Genomic DNA, 17061 nt, shown 5'->3' with positions numbered 1-17061 from the left:
CTCTCTCTTTTTTACCAAAAAGTAAAAAGTGTAATTTATTAAATATTTTTTTATGTATGTAGGCTATTTATCATGTTTTTTTTTTTTAATAAATATTCTAATATCAAGTCGATTGTCATAATAAGGGTGAACTTAATCCCCTCTCTCTGGATAGAGTAGTATAGCTATATATGTGTGTTTGTGAGAGAGATAACCTATATATCAAATACAAGTAAAATATCAAGAAATTGGAGTTTCAGACAAAATATACATGTTACTAATTGTCCCATCCTGACATGAAGATATAATATTCACAAACAAACAAACAAACAAACAAACAAATAAACAAACAAAACAGTTATCAAGAAAAGAATTGTCGCAAACATGTATGATCGTCTGCTAAATGCTAGTACGACACTAAGTACTGCCATAGTGTTAAATGTTGTGCTCGTTGGTGGACTGCATCCCACTAGGGCATACATAGATAAACGCACGCTCTCTGAGAGAGCGAGAAAGAGAGAGAGAGGAGCATGAGGGCGCATCTGCCTTCTGTCAAAAGTGACAGCTGTGTCCACTGCCTCCCCTGTGAAAGCAACCTACCATTATTCCACAACGAGCTTCATCTGACTGGCTACCTCTAAGGTCTCGGGCGTCAGGTCTGCTATCTCGCGTTGTTCTTATATTTTTGTTTCAGAATATGTTTCGTCTGTTTGAGTGAGCACATCCAAGCCACAGCTCGCAGCGACATTTCATCTGACGACGCGAGAGTTTCGAGTCCCAAAACTCGAAGCAAGACATTTTGCTTTCAAACAACCCGGCTTTCTTTTATTTTGCATTTAGACTCGGCGATTTTTCACTTTCGCGAGGAACCCTTTAGCATTCACGTGTCCATTGTATTTATTGCTGGGGCTAAGCACTTGTTTCTTGTACAATGTGTACGAGTTCTAGATGATCGTATTTTGTCTTGCTCGGTCGTCCTTGAAAGAGAGAGAGAGAGAGATAGAGAGAGAGAGAGAGAACCAGAATAAGAGGGTTCTTGAATCTGTCCACGCGTGAAAATGCCTGTGCGCCGGGGACACGTCGCTCTTCAGAACACTTATCTGGACACCATCATCCGGAAATTTGACGGGCAAAGTAAGTTTTAGAACTTTTTATTTTCTTTCTTTAGGTAAGAAGATATTTTATAGCTCAGACATGTGTTATTGTAGTAGTCATCATAGCAATGTCATTTTTTGTTTAGCAATTAGGGTCGTAGGTTACACGCACTCGCGAGAAAATGTCAGTCAGAGAGCGAGCGACCATTGGAAGTGTGTTGGTCAGTCATTAGTATCAGTTTGAAATTTGATTTGCATGGCAGTTGATCATCAGGTGAGAGAGCAATTCGAGAGAGCTTATTTTATCAACATTATGTAAATCCAGTGGAAAAACTAATCTAATGACTAACATGGAAAATTGCTAACAACCATCTGTCTCTATATTTTCCATTCTTCTCTGAATGTGCGTGCGTGTGTTTATTAATTTTGTGCACCTGCTTTATTCATTCCATCATGTTTCCTGATTTTGGACAAATGAAATGAAATTTGCATAATATCAGTTTTCATATTTCAAATTATGTTGGCTATTTCACCACATTTGTCCTGCATGCATGTTTGATCCTTCCACTCTCTTTTCAAAGTCTAAAGGGGAAGCATTTTTAACAAAAGGTTTACAAGTTTTATCAAGTTTTATTTTTAACTTTATGAAGAATAGCCCTTTGAAATTTGAGATCCAAATCCTGATTTTAATCTTTATCCATGCCCTATACCAAATGGTAAACCAATGGCCTATGCCTGTTCTTTATGGCCATAAATGAGTGTTCTTCCCAGAAGTCAAAGTATTTCTATTTTTATTGTTTCATAAACTCTACAAAAAATATAAAAAATAAAAGAAAAATGAGAACTGCAAATAGGCCTATTTTTTAAACCTTTTTTAAAAATGTATTTTATGTCACAAACACAACTCTGCCTGCTTGGCATTCATTTGTGAATAGTGTCCTTTGAATTTGTAGATCCCCAAATGCATTTTATGGATTTTGAGACATTTTAGTCAAGACCTGGATACAAATCTACAAATTAGTTAACTCCATCCACCATCTACATAAGCAAATCAGAATTCATTGAGCTGGGTCACACTCTTGCTCCAACCAATCCTGATTTGTTCACAAATCAGGGCAGTCTTGGCCTGAAATATCTTTGTTCATTCATTTACCATTCATTGGCTCAAATCAGAAGTACAACGCTCTTAAAATTGGTACAGTAAAAAATGTAAAATTTGGATTTCATTAAACCATTAGACTGTGTATCAAGCCAAGCCATATAGTATTATATTTTATATGCCTTTGAAAATGCCTGAGGAACAGCGCTTTATATCTCTGTTATGGGAACAATGCATAATGGAAGCGTCACATTATTTAAGACTAGATTCAACCTCATGATGGATTTGATGATCTATAGAGCATTAAAAATTTAGGTGGGTTCTTTTTAAATGTGTGACAGGTTGTTGCATTCCAAAGAGATCATATAATGCATTTAAAAGTGACATTCCCAGTAGACAAGCGATATGCATTATATATCGGTTAAAACTCTTAACCACACAAATAATATTTCTTGAATCAAACTTAATAGTTTTGATTGTAAAAGTTATTTGCAGCATCCAAAATAAGAGCTAAGATTTATCAGCATTGCAAGATTTTTATTTGCTTTAATATACACTCACAAAACCCAGTACAGCTGCAGGGATGCTGAGGCTCGTACTTTTAAATCACTGATGATTATTTGGGCTCATATTTGGTACATATGTGTATATGCCACCACGATTGTGCTTTAAAAGGCATAATTAGCCGCCCAGACAGCAACCCAGTGTCAACCCAGATCCACGTGTACCAGATGTGGGCCGGATCTGGGCCGACACTATGTTGCTGGCTTGACGTTGTGCCCTGTCTTACATCATCTCACCCCTGTCTACGCTGGACACGTCAAAGCGAATGTGCGAATCATTTGTGTGGTAAAGTAGAAAGGGCGTCCCTTTACTGTCAATGAATCGTCGTGTTGCATCGCGTGTAAACACAGTATGATTAAATGGGTGGTATTATGCCCCTTTTAATATGTAAAATAAGTCTCTGTTGTCCTCAGATTGTGTAAGTGAAGTTTTATCTCAAAATACTCCACAGGGATACCAGCCATGGTCCTTAAAAAACGATTTCTACAAAATCAAATATCTTCTTTTGCTTTCAACTTTGAGCGTTGTAACTTTGCAGATGTTGTTTATGCTCAAATAGCAAGATTACACATGATCACTAAAGTTAGAAAAGTGAAATCATAATCAACCACCCATTTAAATAATATAATGGGTACTATTTGCTTTTGACGTGCTCTGTCACGCCACGTGCATCCGTTGTAGAGAGGATGGATGGTCCTGATGGAAATAAAAAGAAGCCTTAAACTCTAATAAGTTTTTGGAAGCAAGGTGTTTTAACCACACAAACAACACTTCAGCTCAGTTTGAACGAAGCACCCTTAGAATACAGTTCCTTTCAGATGTGCAAAATGATACTGTTCCCGCCCCGAGTGTAAAGCCAAACGTGATTGGTTGTAGTGAAAACATGGTACGATTGGCCAGCGCAATTTGGCTGTTATCTGATTCTGACTGATCTGGCTTAAGTAGACGGTGGGTGGTGTCCGTTGATATGTGGATTTGTATGCACGTCTTGACTCTAGAATTGTTTCAAAATCCACAGATGCGTGCAAGGATCTACAAATGCACAGACAGCGTTTCACAAATACATGCAGTCATCCACAAACGCACAGGAAATGATTCACAGATGCACAGGAAATGATTAACAAATACACAGGAAATGATTCAAATGAATGCAAGGCAGAGTTGTGTTTGTGACATAAAACACATTTGTAAATATTTTCCTCACTCATTTTTGTGAAACTCTTTACATTTATTTGTGGATCTTAAACTATTTATTTGGAATAATGCAACAATTATATCCCCATTCAGTTACCAAATATGTGTATTGCTAATAATTCATCTTTTAAGTATACAAGTATTACAAGCATGCATATGTGTGCCTGTGCGTGTAGATATTGTGAATGTGAGCCTGCAGCTCCTCTTTTCACTCACTATCAGTAAAGACTATAGTGTCATTTTGCGGCTGCTAGGCAACCATCTCAGTGCGTTGTGTTCTATTCCTGAAGTAAAACGGCGATAATGAGTTTGATGCTGAGGGGCGTTAAAAGTTGCTGTCACCAAACACAATTAACATTCAGAGATGGAGAAACAACATTGAGTTTCAGAGATAAAAGCAGGCAGTGTGTGTCCTTAGAGCCACAGGTAATATATATACAGGAGCTAAAAGGAGCTAAGTATTATTTTCATTCAATCTTAACCGTCTTAAGATGAACTTTGTTGCTCTCCACCTGTTGAAGCTGATGTGTGACTGCAAAAATAGCAGCTGTAAGCAGATTTCCTGTTTAGATCAAAGCAGCCATCGGAAATACAGAAAATGTTCTGTAGTATTATACAGGCTGAGGAAGGAGAAAGAGAAAAGAGAGACATAAAACCGACAAGATCATAATCACATCAAAAGCATCCCTTCAATCAAAGTGTGGATATGTATTGGATTTTTTTTTTTTGATAACCTGAAAAAAAAAGTTATGGATTTAAAAATAAATTATTTTTAGGTGACTAAGTAATAATTGTAAAAGTAAAAAAAAATTAATTAGTGAAAAAAGCATTTTCAGTAATTATCTCACACATTTAAAATTGAATCCCATTATTTGTACCCTGTATTGAGAAGAGCTACTTCACCGAGAAGAAAACATAACTCTCAGTAAGAAAGTCCGGTTACATAAAAGTTATCAGTTCTCTCAGTTATTTTGTATGTTGCGTTCAAACATTTCGTTTAAATACACTGTTCACAACCCTCTTGATCTAGATAAAATGTTTGTTTCTTAATGATGAGAAATTGTGAATGTGAATTCATGAATTATTCATGTCAGGTTGAGACAAGTTGTTTTAAATGTAAAGTAATAGTAATGATAAGAAGTAATTTAGAATAATTTGTGACTACTCACCTCATTGGCCTATAATGTGACAACATGTCGCACAGAAGTTCAGTGTGTGTTAAATGCACTTTTAAATGTCTTTTTCCCCCCCTGATAACAGTGGAAATGTCAATAATGTCAATAAATTATTCTTTCGTAACTCTTTTTCTTAACACTTATCTGACCAGATCGTAAGTTCCTGATTGCTAACGCCCAGGTGAAGAACTGTGGGATTATCTACTGCAATGAGGGCTTCTGTCAGATGTTTGGTTTCTCGCGGGCAGAGATCATGCAACAGTCCTGCACGTGTCAGTTCCTGGTGGGGCCGGGCACTATGAAGAGCGCCCTGGCACAGCTGGCACAGGCCCTGCTCGGGTCAGAAGAGCGCAAGGTGGAGATCCTGTTCTACTCTAAGGAAGGTATGCTGGGCTTAGCAAGGATTTCACTCACAAATTTTGCATTGTGCTGATACTCACATCAATGCAGCTACACCAGATACTGACGACACTGTCTGAACCAGAGATGTCACTAGGCCCTCTTTTTAAATATTGTAATTAACTCCGTAATCTGTAAACACATATTCATGCTCGCCTCAGTTCCCTTTAAAACACAAATGAAAACAGCGGCAGGCTTCGGCTCCTCCCCGTCTTTTAGTCAGTGTTATTCAGCATGTTCTTCAATCGGCAGCAGGTGCAGCATCAACGTTAGAAGCAGATAGATTGTCATTACATCCGTATCTGTGCATTTTTTGGCATTAATGCATTTTACATAAAGAGTAATTCATGTGCTGTTATTTTTTTTTTATAAATAGAATACAAACAAACAAAAAAAGGAATGATTTAATTGGACAGATTCAACATATTGTCAATCTAGACAATTACAGATTTGTCTATTTTCTTAATGAATATTAGCTGGTTAGTTAAAATAATTTTATATTAAATCAATATATTAAACCAAAATGGGTAGTGTAGAACTTATTGTACTGTTCATGCCTACCCTAGAGTACAAATATTATATATATATATATATATATATATATATATATATATAGTCCATTTTTTTAAACAAAATTAAATAGCACTGTTGTCAGATTTTATTGCTGATTTTAAATATATTATTGAAATTAAATCTTTTTTTGATGATTTTACCTTTCAAGTATAAAAGTCGGGGTGGTGATGTCACAGTGGATACGGCACATGCCTTTGGTGTGAGAGACCCGGGTTCGAATCCACTGTGAGACACCAATGTGTCCCTGAGCAAAACACTTAACCCCTAGTTGCTCCAGAGGCGTGCGACCTCTGACATATATAGCAATTTTAAGTCGCTTACAAACAAGATTACTGTTTTTTTTTTTAGATTTGTGATCAAATAAATACTTTGTATATATATATATATATATATATATATATATAATGTAATGCTTTGGTGAGTGTAAGGGACAGTGTAAGATAACCACCAACTGAACTGACTTGCCTCAAAGGAACTTAGGAAAAAGGTTTTTATTGGCAGCTTTTAAATCGTCACCAGCATTTCACTGTAAACGCACCAAGGGACCATCTCCACAAATCTTCCTGTTATACTTCAGACTTCAGTTTCAGCTATGACACTTATGAAATATGTATTCCTCATCTGTCATTGAGCACACACACAAACATGGAGAGTAAAAGTATTGTTCTGCTTGTTCTAAGCATGTGCTGCAGTTCTGTCGGGGACCACTTTAAATGCTTGAGCTCTTAAAGCAGGATAGATTCTGATTGGCTGTCGATGTTTTCATCATTCATGAGCTGAAAAATAAATTTGTTCCGAAAGTGATTTCTGCGATAATCAAGCATAGGAGCAGTTCTGGCTGGTCAAGTCAGTTGAGCTCGCATCAGCTTACTCTCAGCTGAGACATGTCTACTTATAAGAATATGACTTCTATCACAGCATAAGGACCCATTCTGTATTATTATCAGCAGCTTTAATGAGTTTCTCAGGAGTTAATTACCCTCCTCTATCCCCAGATCCTACTCTCATCACAGTCAGGACTTAGCCTTCGGATACAGCATTCCTCTTCAAATCATACTGTCATTTATCTTGACTACGGTTAAAATAATTTATTGTAATTAATGATATCTGTAATACGGTTATGTTGTTTCTGCTTGTTCTGTTTGTCCTATAAGGGGATTATGGCTGCGCTCCCTGCCCTTATAAATGCAGGGAGGGGCAGGGAGTTCTTGCCCAGGGCAGAACCACACAGCCAATCCAAACTGTGTGCTAATTGTCAGTCATCTTTGACAGTAGTGGTCCTGTCAGGATTTTTTTCTCTGTGCCATTATCGTTATGTTGTGAATCCTCTGTTCTTCTATTTTTAGAGTAATTTTTAGAACTATATATTTACTGTTATTGTTATAGTTATCGTCATTTGGTGGACTACAGAGACCAGCTGAGGGCCTGTGTGTCTGACGGAGCCACCAATCCCACAGACTCTGTGTTTATGTCTTTAGTCTCCTCAGACAGGAACAAATGAATGGAGTCATTGGCTCTCTGAATGTCGTTAAACCAGTGTTTGTGCATGTGGGCATTCATTGTACCTCAGCTAGAAAGTAGACAGGTGTTCCTTCCGTCGGGAAGCAGTGCACTGATAACATTACCATGACAACAGGACTCCAGAGACTCGCACCCTATCACTAAACTAATGCACTGAGCTCAGATGCACAGACATAGGCTGACATGCACATGCTCACACATGCCGCCGCCCCTCTGTTCTTTTTATCCATCACATATTTTAGTGGATACAGCATCTCGATCTGTGTCACAGTTGAGTTGGAGACTGAACAGCACCTTTGTGTGTGTGTGTGTGTGAGGGCAGGGTCTATATTTAGAGTGGTTGATGGCCTGCTTTAGTCAAGAGCTGAGGGGGGTCTGGCTGACTTTAATCATGCTGTTCTTTCTCTGGATTTTCTGTCCTCCTTACCATCACTCCCTTCTCATTCCTGTGACTCTCTCTGCTCTGTCTTATTTATCTCCTTTATTACTTTGCTGTTCTTCATCATGCCTGGGTTAAAAGTACAACTCATGATGCTTTGATTTCTATGAAAACATCATAGCCAAAATATAAGTGAACTCAAAATGTTCTCAGTGCATCTGTGTGTTTGTCTGAGAGTTCTGGAGTCCAGGGAGTTTCAGCAATTAGAAATGATCCCCAGAGGTGAAATCACTTATCCATGATCCGGATGTGGATGTTAAAGGACAGCACCACAGATTGTAACACCAGATTGTTTGCACAAGTTTTTCATCTACATTAGTGCTTAAAAGTTAGGAGACAGTAAAATTTTTGAAAAAGTCTCAGATGCCCACCAATGCTGTATTTATTTGACTGTAAAATAACTGTTTTCTATTCTACGTCAGGTCACCTTTATCTATATAGAACTCAAAACAGATTGTTTAAAAGCAGCTTTACAGTGATAAACATGAAAATAATGATTCAACGATGTAAACAGACTTCAAGACTGCTGTAAAGCAGCTCTAAATGGTCATTATTCAGTTGAAATCAGTTCAGTGTTGATTCAGTTTTGTTCAATAATTGTGTAAAGTTCATCAGTTATGAAACAAGTTCAATTTAACTATAAAGCAACTCTGGAGAAATCCACCATCCATTGATGCCACCATCCAGCTCAGTGCCAGTGCAGTCAAATCAATAATATTGCTGAATATTATGTGTGCCCAACTAAGCGAGCCAGAGACGACAGTGTCAAGGAACCCGAACTCCATCAGGCGACGGAACGGAGAAAAAACCTTGGGAGAAACCAGGCTCAATCGAGGGATCTGTTATCTACTTGCCAAATGAACAAGCATGGTGTGATTATGAGTCCAGACTGCATCACAAGTCATGTTGTGGATTGATATCAGTCAGGATATTTCATCCATCTCCTTCTACTTGAAGATGCTGGCATTCAGACAGACGGCTTGTCTGGTTCTTGTAGTCTTTGCTGACGATCTGTGCTGATGGTCTTCATAGGTCTTCTTTCTCTTGTTCTTGGTGTTGTGGTCTCTATGTCATCTCTATGTGCAGGTCTTCCATCTGAAAACAGACCAGATCTGGCTGACTACTGTAACTTTGGGATAAGGATAAAACAGGAATAATAATATAAGATGCTATTATGGCAAGTACATCAGATGTTATGAGAAGTGTACCTGGTCTCCTAATAACACTTTATAGACCTTATGCACCAGAGAAATGTGGGCGCCGTCATCTTTAGAATATTGTCTTTGAACTTCCGTTTTTGCGGTCGCTCTGTATATTTCTATGGCATCGCTGTCGAAGAGTAATTAGCTGGTGAAGTGGATTTACCTATAATTGTAGAGTTAACAAAAGTTATGAGCATTATAATGTTTATCATAAGCATTGTAAAGCAGATGTCTTAACAAATGTCGACCGGGAATTTTTTTCCGAGCAGTTCATTCATACCTATGCAAGATCGCTGTGAAAATACAGACCAGAAGTCAAAAGACAACAAGCACAGCGCTGAAAAGGGGCGGGGCTACATAAGGTCTATAGCATTTGTATTATAGAAATGTTTTAATCTAGATTTAAAATATATAGAGTTTTGATAATTGTAACAAATTAGCTAAAATAGGAAAAATGTATAATTAATCATAACTCATATAATTAATTATGAATCATCCTATTTGAATGTTAATCTGGTTAGCTTGATGTAGCTAAATTCATTTTACAATCAATTAATCAGTTCATCCAGCGAACAATTTTGATTATTCATTAATTTCTTATAAATTAATTTTTCACGGCCACAGAAAAAATAATTCTTTCATAGAGCATGTAACGAGACCAGAAATTGTTAAATTGACTTTGCGGCAAGCAGAAAATCAGAACCAAATATGTATTTTGCACAAGTTTTATTAACTAAATTGTGGCAAGACAGCAGACCAAAGTGAGAGTGAGAATCCAAACGCAATTTAATGACAAATATAATCCAAGATCATATACCATAATAGGCAGAGGGTCAAGGGCATGTAATCAGTCTGAACACTAATACAATCAAGTGCAGACAGGAACAAAGACTCCTAGACTGAGGCAGAGATAAACTTGAAATGCTGACGGAGAATGTTAACCAAAAACAAACGAACAAGACTTCTTACTGAATTAAGGCAAAAGGCATTTAAATAGACAGGGTATTGATATGATTAACAAGACACAGCTGAAACCAGTAAACTAACAATGAGCAGTAGGTTCTGGGAAATGGTGGGTCTATGGGTAAAACATGGATAAAATGGTAAGTGACCATCATGGTCGAGGAAGGTGGCTTGATGTGTTGGGCCTGCCGGGCCGGCGACCGCATGGTTGCACCACACACATACAGCGACCAACAGAAATAGGAAGAGGGGAATGAACTTGTGCCTTGGGCTTGGGCTTGACCAATGAGAAAGGTAGATTTTCCAAGCGGGAAAAATCCTCTGTTGGGAGATGTTATGACTCTTATGGAGCATGGTTAGGATGGGTCTGGCAGTTTGTGTCCATTTATAATCTGAATAATTTAACAAACACACACTGCATTCTATGAAGAGGTGATGTCCACTAAAGTGTGAGTCGTTAAATGTGCATTAATTGGATAGGAGACACGATATTGGTGGGATTACATTAGCTATAGTTCTCTTATAAAGCATGCATGAAATAAATACAAATGCAAGAGACACTATACAAGACAACAACAATAATAATAATAATGCACGTTCATTTATAGAACAGTTTGTCTATATATGAATGCAGAAGAGTCTGCTTGATGTGTCTGTCCTTTCCTATTAGAGCAAGGGTCTGCATTCTTTCAGGTCATGAAACCATGGCAACCAGAGGCCTGGTCTTTTTTAGGGGTTTGTCGTATTCGCCTTGGCTCCTTGTTTTGTGGTTGGTGCGGGGTTTAAAAGATTATTTGTTAAATATAACAAATACTTGTTACTGATTTGTCTAAGTCGTTACATATTCTAGGGCCGCAATGAGTTTGAAGGACTATAATGCGTTAAGATCTCGCTCAAGTACCGAGGAGCTACACCATTCAGGGCTTTATAAGTAATCAGCAAGATTTGAAAATGTTTAATCGAGAGCCAATCCAGTGTTGACAGAACCAGGCTAATATGGTCATACTTCTTGGTTCTAGTAAGAACTCTAGTGGCTGTGTCTTGGACCAGCTGGAATTCAGGGCAACCTTGTGGTCATGAATGCATGAATGAACTTTTCTGCATTTGATATTGAGAGCATATGTTGTCATTTGAATATATTTTTAAGATGTAAGAATGCGGTTTGGCAAATGTAACTTTCAAAGAGCACACCCAGGTTTCTAACTGATGACAACAACAACTTGACAGAGCAGCCATCAAGTGTTAGACAGTATTCTTGGCTATTACATTAACAGTGAAAACTAATGCCATGCTTTGTATTGAAATCACCCAGTGTATCTCCCAAAAATTGCAGTTTTCCCTGCTCGCTTCTCGGTGACTGCATGTTTTGTTGCATAATTTTGCTACATGGTTAGCCCTTTAACCGGTGACTCAAACTGACTGTTAAGCTGAAAAATCAGTTAGGTAACAATGTTAAATATTCTTTATATAAATATTTTCAATAACGTTGTACATATAGATATAGGTTTTGACTTCGTGTGTGCCAAATTTGTTGTTATTACCAGGGATTTTAAGGTATGGTTGCTAGGTGATTTTATTTTGGAACTTCAGAAATTTGTAACTAGAGCTGCGTCCGAAATCGAATACTTCCCTACTATATAATATGCGAAAAACAGTACGCGAGCACCATGTCCGAAATCCTAGAATTTGAAAAACTTCTTCCGGCGAGATTCTGAAGTGCGCATACGATGGACACTTTACTATCCCATGATGCCACGGGAGAGAAGTTGTTGTTGATGTATTTGAAAATGGCAGAAACCGGAGACACGGCTGTAACGTTAGGAGATAAACACAGACACACATTCGTATCTCTATTGATTCATTCATGTTTATTTATCGATGGTAATATCACAAGCAAATAAATGGCTTTTCCTTGCCAAAAATAAACATCTGTCATTGCTCATAGGGGTTGTGTGTGTGTTTTATAAGGTAAAATTTATTAGGCAAATAAATGTTATTTGAGAAACTCCACAAAAGGTGTGCCCGACGCCTCCTCTTGATTGTTGGTTCGGACAACGTAAAAACACAGATAAAAACAGAAAGCAGAACTAAAAACAGCGCAAAGTTGGTGCTGTCACTGGAATGGGCTCTTTAAATTTTCACACTGTTGTGTTGTGACAGCGTATGTCACGCGACAACAACATGGCGCATGTAGTACGTCCGGGCTCATTCATACTACCCGTATTCATACTATATAGAACATACTTTTTTAATAATTGTGAAGTATGTTCTTATTTAAATATAGTACCTACTCACATAGTACGCGATTTCAGACGCAGCCTTGATCTTTCTCAAAATTGACTTTGTTGACTTCAAACAGGTGTAGCTCATTAATTCCTTATCCGATTCCAACAAATCGCATGTGAGCATGTGAAAATAACTGACTAATTTTTAATCATTCGTCACAAATTTTTAGAGTTGTTAGCTTATGCTTTATGTATTCCCTTTTTAATTTTATTTGCCATTTTTAATTAAAATACTTCCTGTATGTGTATTATATTGAATTGTTTAAAATGAAATAAGGGGGAGATGGGTGATGGCATAAATTGTATATTTTATTTTATTTCATTTCTATTAATGCTGCCTGTGGTGAGATAATAACAGCACTCTCTAAACGTGAAATAAATGTTCACAGTTTTAGGATGAGTAGATTTATGAACCATTTTAATTCATAGTCAATAAAACATTATATGAAAGTTTTAAGACAGTGAAAAAAATACACAGACACTGAAAGAATGTGTTACAGAGCACTTCATGGTCTCTCCTATTTTCTTTTAGATTTATGTGTACTCAAAGTCAGAACCCCTGAGCGGCAGCACCTGTGTGTGGGTGTCTTATTGTGTGTGTTTGTGTAAGTGTGAGTGTGTTTAGACTACTCACAGGCTCACAGCCCTCACACTGGTATTCATAACAGCTCTTCATCAAAACTAAACTAATTTTCTGTTTTATTTTGTACTCAAACATCTCTGCTAGCTGATATCCCTGTTAGCTACATTAATTCTCTTTCCCTCCTCTCTCTCTCTTTCTCTGCCTTTCAGGGGCGTGTAGGCCATGTTTAGTTGATGTCGTTCCAGTAAAGAATGAGGAAGGAGTCGTAATTATGTTCATCCTAAACTTCCAGGAGCTTTTAGACCCATCTATGAAAAAAGGTGGCATTAAACAGCGGATGGCACACAGCTGGCTACAGGCAGGTGCGTGTCCCCCCTTTCTCGGTGTGTACTGAGATTCTGGCCCTTTCTGTAACAGCCTTATAAGGAAAACACACTGCTGACTGCTGTGTTTGGTGTGACGGTTGGTGTGTAGGTGTAGCCAGAGGCAGTATTTGATAAAGTTGGTTTCAGATTTTGGTGTCAGTGTTTATATGAGAAGTGTGTGTGTGTGTGTATACATGCCCCATTATTCCTGTTCAGTGTTGCATTACACTTTTATATTAGACACTATGATATATTTAGTTGACATAAGTTAAACTGATTTAAGTTAAAATAGTAACATTTTTGTCATTACATTTAATTATATTATATGTTGACAAATAAAATTATTTAAAATGTTATCATTAGTGAAACATATTTCAAGTTATAGTATATAATGTATGATGTTTTTAAACATTATTATTATTATATTATATTTAGTTATCCAACACATTTTCTCAGTTCCACTATTCTAGTATATAAAAATCACAAGAAATCTCTTTAATATCTTAATATTTTAGTTTATCCTAGACAGCAATGTGTTTAAATGAGAGAAATGTCTCCTGCTTCACAGGTTTTAAAAGAGATCTCCTCATTATCACACACTGTGCCCATCAGACGTTACTAAAAGGACACGCCAGACTTCAGAATCAGAAAGACTAGAACTTGTTTCTCACCAGTCATGTCCTCTAAGCTTTGTGCAAAAATATCTTCCTCTTTGATTATGTAAACTTGTGTTTCTGTATTAGGTCAGAGACGCAAGATGAGGCTTAGAATGCCCTCTCTCCGTGTCAAACGGCAGCCGTCCCTCCCTCAGGACCACTTTGAAGGAGTGGTGGTGGACTACCTACAGGTACATCCGTGCATATACAATACATAAGTTAATATTCTCACAGAGATGTGATCTACAACTCCCCTCCATGTGTCCTGCAGCCCTCTCATGAGGAGGTGGCCCTGAAAGACCTCCAGATGTCTCCAGACAGCTGCTTGAAATCAGAGACCCAGGCCTTGATTCAGCAGACCTCCTGTTCCCTCTCATCCCCACTCTCACGGCCCTCAGACTGGCTAGAGCCTGGCGGACCCCCTCTCAAACACAGCCACTCCAGGGAGAGCGTATGCAGCCTGCGCCGGGCATCCTCACTGCATGACATCGACGGCATGAGGGACCAGTGGAGCGGTATGAATGTTTGTTTTGTGCAATCATCTAGTTCTTAGTACTGTCAGAAACATTACTGTGTGCAAAACTTTATTATTTCTACCTCATCAGACAGCCTGAAGGTAGAAAGACATCAAGACATAACATCCTGTCTCTGTGTGATTTTCCGGTTGGTTGAACAAATTAAGATAATATCTCAGATCACAGTTATTAATTTTGTGCTTATCAAGTGATAGTCATTATTTTTATATATTCTCATGGATGTCTCTAAACTCACTCACTTGTACCAAAACGTTTAATTTGATAAACATTTAGTGCAAACAAAGCCATAACTCACAAAAAATAGAATTGAAATAAAAAAATCCATCAAAAGGAAAAAAACTAAACAAAACAGAATCCAACAAAATTTCTCTTAGTTTGTCCACAAGCAAAAGGATGATGCTATGATAAAAAAAAAACATATTTTCTCTAATAGAAATCCATTATAAAATAAGGGCGTAACATAAAGGCTTGGAATATTTAATGCATTAATCCAATTGTTTATATATTATTGTTAAAAAGTTTGGTGTTGATAAGTTGTTTTTTTAAGGTTTTTTATCAGCAAGAATGCATTATGATCAAAAGTGATATTGAAGACATTTAAAATGTTACAAAATGTTTATATTTAAAAAAATGTTGTTCTTTTGAACATTGTAATTATCAAAGAAAATTATCATGGTTTACACAAAAAACATGAAGCAGCACAACTGTTTTAAAATTGATAATAATAAGAAATGGTTTTTGAGCAGAAAATCAGCATATTAGAATGATTTCTGAAGGATTGTGTGACACTGGAGTAATAATGCAGATTTTTTTTTAATCATACGAATTAAATTTTGAAATAGCATACAGTTATAAATTACAAACTGATAAGAAATACAGTAAAAGTCACTGATAGATATTATCATATTTATTTATAGAGCACATTTAAAAACAACAGCTGTTGGCCAAAGTGCTGTATAAAAAGTGTAAACAATTATCCATAAACCATAAAACCATAAATAAACAATGCACAAAACAATGCAATGTTAGATATAAACTTGCAATTAATTGGAAGACATTAACTTAAGAGTAAAACTAAAGTTGTAATTGTGAGACGTAAAGTGAGAAAGACCTTTTTTGATTCCTCAGTGATGGAAACCAGCTTCTATAATAAACTATCCAAATAGAGTGCAAATGATTTGGTCTTCCAAAGCCACTGTGTCAGTATGTTTACCAACCTGAAACTGTTTCCTATAACAGGCTTTTACAGTGGAGAAAACAGCAAAGTCGTAAATCATCACTGGCTTTAAAAAGTGTTTATGACAAAATAAGTGATGACAAAAGAAGTTTGGTTCTTTCTGGTTCTTGTTTTGTTCTTTCAGACATTGACTTACTGGGCAGTGTTTTCCTTTTTAAATCACATGTCATATGTCTGATAATTCATGTCAGACATGAGCGGGGACTCCCAGCCGGGACTGAGTGGAACAGATGCGTGTCAGTCAGCTTGTTGCTGCATTCGGCCTTGTTTGATCAGCTCTTTCGTCTCTTAGCTGTGATTAAACTCTGCCATTAGCATTAAACGGGTGAACCATTGACAGAGTACAGGATATGCTTTTGATGGAAATAAACATTATATTTGAATGTATTCTAAAACCAATTAGCTTAAATAGAAGTAGCTTTTGATAAAAATGCTCTAGAATGGTTTTCTAATGGACTTTATGGAACAACTCCAAAAAGCAGCACAAAGCTTAATGAGCATAACAAAGCGGTCCATTCAATGTTAAATTGTATCATTTAAGTCTCTGGAAGTCCAGAATAAGACGTGTTGGTTGGTTCCCTGCTGAGATGGGCACATGTGGCGGCCTGACAGACCTATTTCTGTAACTGTAGTCCTAATCAATGCTTTTGTGCGACTGTGAATACTGTGATTGTGTGTGTGCGAGCTCTAAAGAGTTTATTCTGTCTCTGTTTAGGTGTCCAAATGACTCGTAGATTTATAATAACAGTGACGTAACCTGCAATGCAATTGGCAGATGCATACAGGATGATGTGCAAGTCACGTGGAATGACATTGTTTTAATCAAAAACCCTGTGATGTTTTTTTTTTTTTTTTTTTTGACTACTGTGATGAAAACTGATAAGAGGGTGATATTTCTTTTCCAGATCTGAAGCCCAGTAACTTAAACTCCACCTCAGACTCAGATTTGATGCGGCACCGTACCATTGGCCGCATCCCTCAGGTGACGATATCTTTCGGCTCGGACCTCAGACCACCTTCCCCCACAGAGATCGAGATCATAGCACCCAGCAAGATTAAAGACCGCACACAGAACGTCTCAGAAAAGGTCACTCAAGTCACGCAGGTAATATGAAAAAGTACTTGACAGCACAGAAACGTATTTCATACACATTTTCATGCTAATGTACTGTATTGCCGGATTCAGTCTGTTCCTTT

The 17061-nt window shown here is 37.3% G+C and overlaps 1 protein-coding gene across 2 annotated transcripts in view; it reads left to right on the top strand.

Annotated features, from left to right (window-relative positions):
• The first annotated feature begins 473 nt into the window (after positions 1–473).
• The window catches only part of kcnh6a (potassium voltage-gated channel, subfamily H (eag-related), member 6a), a 39072-nt gene continuing 22484 nt past the window's right edge, over positions 474–17061 (top strand). Inside the window, exons 1-6 of one of the 2 annotated variants that reach the window (XM_039685910.2) lie at positions 474–1113; positions 5258–5488; positions 13280–13432; positions 14179–14282; positions 14363–14606; positions 16770–16969. In XM_039685910.2, coding sequence (XP_039541844.2) covers positions 1038–1113; positions 5258–5488; positions 13280–13432; positions 14179–14282; positions 14363–14606; positions 16770–16969 — 1008 coding nt within the window. In that variant the 5' untranslated portion in view covers positions 474–1037. The remainder of the gene's footprint in view (positions 1114–5257; positions 5489–13279; positions 13433–14178; positions 14283–14362; positions 14607–16769; positions 16970–17061) is intronic. The other variant, XM_039685909.2, reaches the window with a different exon arrangement.

Source organism: Pimephales promelas, chromosome 3 (assembly GCF_988280905.1).
Source record: "Pimephales promelas chromosome 3, fPimPro1.hap1.1, whole genome shotgun sequence".
NCBI classification, from domain to species: Eukaryota; Metazoa; Chordata; class Actinopteri; order Cypriniformes; family Leuciscidae; genus Pimephales; species Pimephales promelas.
This window is presented reverse-complemented; position numbering and strand designations above follow the sequence as displayed.